The sequence below is a fragment of the Adiantum capillus-veneris genome, unplaced genomic scaffold (genome assembly GCF_014529385.1).
Source record: "Adiantum capillus-veneris isolate H3 unplaced genomic scaffold, ASM1452938v2 Hic_scaffold_333, whole genome shotgun sequence".
NCBI lineage: Eukaryota > Viridiplantae > Streptophyta > Polypodiopsida > Polypodiales > Pteridaceae > Adiantum > Adiantum capillus-veneris.
In genome coordinates, this window is record NW_028221444.1 from 44,185 (window position 1) to 45,387 (window position 1,203).

Consider the following 1,203-nt stretch of genomic DNA (forward strand, 5'->3'; position numbering starts at 1 on the left):
GCATTTCTCTCTAAAACCTACATAACCAGCTCAAATTCTAGTTTTAACATCTTACAATGATAGACAATCAATCTTCTTATGAAAAGTTTTTTTTTTTTTTTGTCTTTGGAGATGTTTATTCTTCTAACCAGGGGTATTTGGGACTTTTGGAATATTTGAAGGGCAATTTGGGAATTTTTGACAAAATAGGGGGTTATTTTCGGAAATTTTCAAATTTGAGGGGTATTTTGGGAATTTCCACAAATTAGAGGGTATTTTGGTAATTTTCCCTACAAAGTTTCGCATTCTTTGAGCTGACGTAGTTCAACGTACGCGAGCAGCATGTTGCAATGGATGGGAGGAGGACGACGCAAAGTGAAAACGGTGCAGAGTCCCTCATTTTACTCTTATGTGTACACACACACACAGAGAGAGAGAGAGAGAGAGAGAGAGAGAGAGAGAGAGAGAGAGAGAGAGAGAGCTTTTGCATGCCTAAATGCTTACTCTTTTGCATGCAGACTAAGAAATCCATTCAAGCCAGGTACTGGGTGTCGGTATCCTGCCGTTTGTTTCCATGATACTTAACTGATTCGGCTTGGACAATAATTTCACGTGAAATCCAGGCAGCATCAGTTTTTTGAGCAAAGAAGACAACAGTTTAGGTCTCAAGCAGTGCAAGAGCCAAACTCGGATAAGTTCTCTCGGCAACAAGAGCATATCTACTCTTTGGATATTGCCAGCTTGAAAAATCTTTCTCAACTTGCACAATTGAATGCAAATAATCAACCTGAAGGCTCCAAAAGTCTGTCATTTGTTCCACACAAACCTGGTATGATCTAATGGGGATTTATAGACATAGCTTGCTTCGACTTAAGAAGGGGCTCTTCTGATAGATTTTATCTAACAGTGCTTAGAAGGATTTTAGCTCGAGAATTTTTTTTCTTGGTTAAAACATATGCAGCATAATCATTTAAACCCTATTGTAAAAATATCTCCATGACAAATGTTTTTGTCCAACGATGTACATGATATATGCATTTAAGAGTACAATGCAAGAGGCAACGTTCTGAACTTTGAACGTTTAGTTTGAGAGTGTTAGACCATAGCATTATTTTCCTAGAGTTGGTGTTGCTACCTCACTTTGAAGGTTTTTATTTATATTTGTTTCCTTTCATCCTTGTGCTTGAAGAAGCAATTGGGGAGATTAGTTGAAGCTAACTCTGG

At 38.0% G+C, this 1,203-nt stretch overlaps 1 protein-coding gene across 1 annotated transcript; it reads left to right on the forward strand.

Annotated features, from left to right (window-relative positions):
* The first annotated feature begins 273 nt into the window (after nt 1-273).
* LOC147416944 (uncharacterized) lies at nt 274-1,056 on the forward strand. Its single transcript, XM_086507939.1, has 3 exons — nt 274-363; nt 498-520; nt 603-1,056. The coding sequence occupies exons 1-3, from the start codon at nt 322-324 to the stop codon at nt 817-819; spliced, it is 282 nt and encodes a 93-aa protein (XP_086364065.1). The 5' UTR covers nt 274-321; the 3' UTR covers nt 820-1,056.
* The last annotated feature ends 147 nt before the right edge of the window (nt 1,057-1,203 follow it).

What these genes read in the sequence shown, in the direction of transcription:
- LOC147416944 (XM_086507939.1), top strand. Translation starts at nt 322, where the DNA reads ATGTTGCAATGGATGGGAGGAGGACGACGCAAAGTGAAAACG. An exon ending in GACGACGCAAAGTGAAAACG is followed by an intron (nt 364 to 497) that starts GTGCAGAGTCCC and finishes TTTTGCATGCAG; the next exon opens with ACTAAGAAATCCATTCAAGC. An exon ending in AAGAAATCCATTCAAGCCAG is followed by an intron (nt 521 to 602) that starts GTACTGGGTGTC and finishes CGTGAAATCCAG; the next exon opens with GCAGCATCAGTTTTTTGAGC.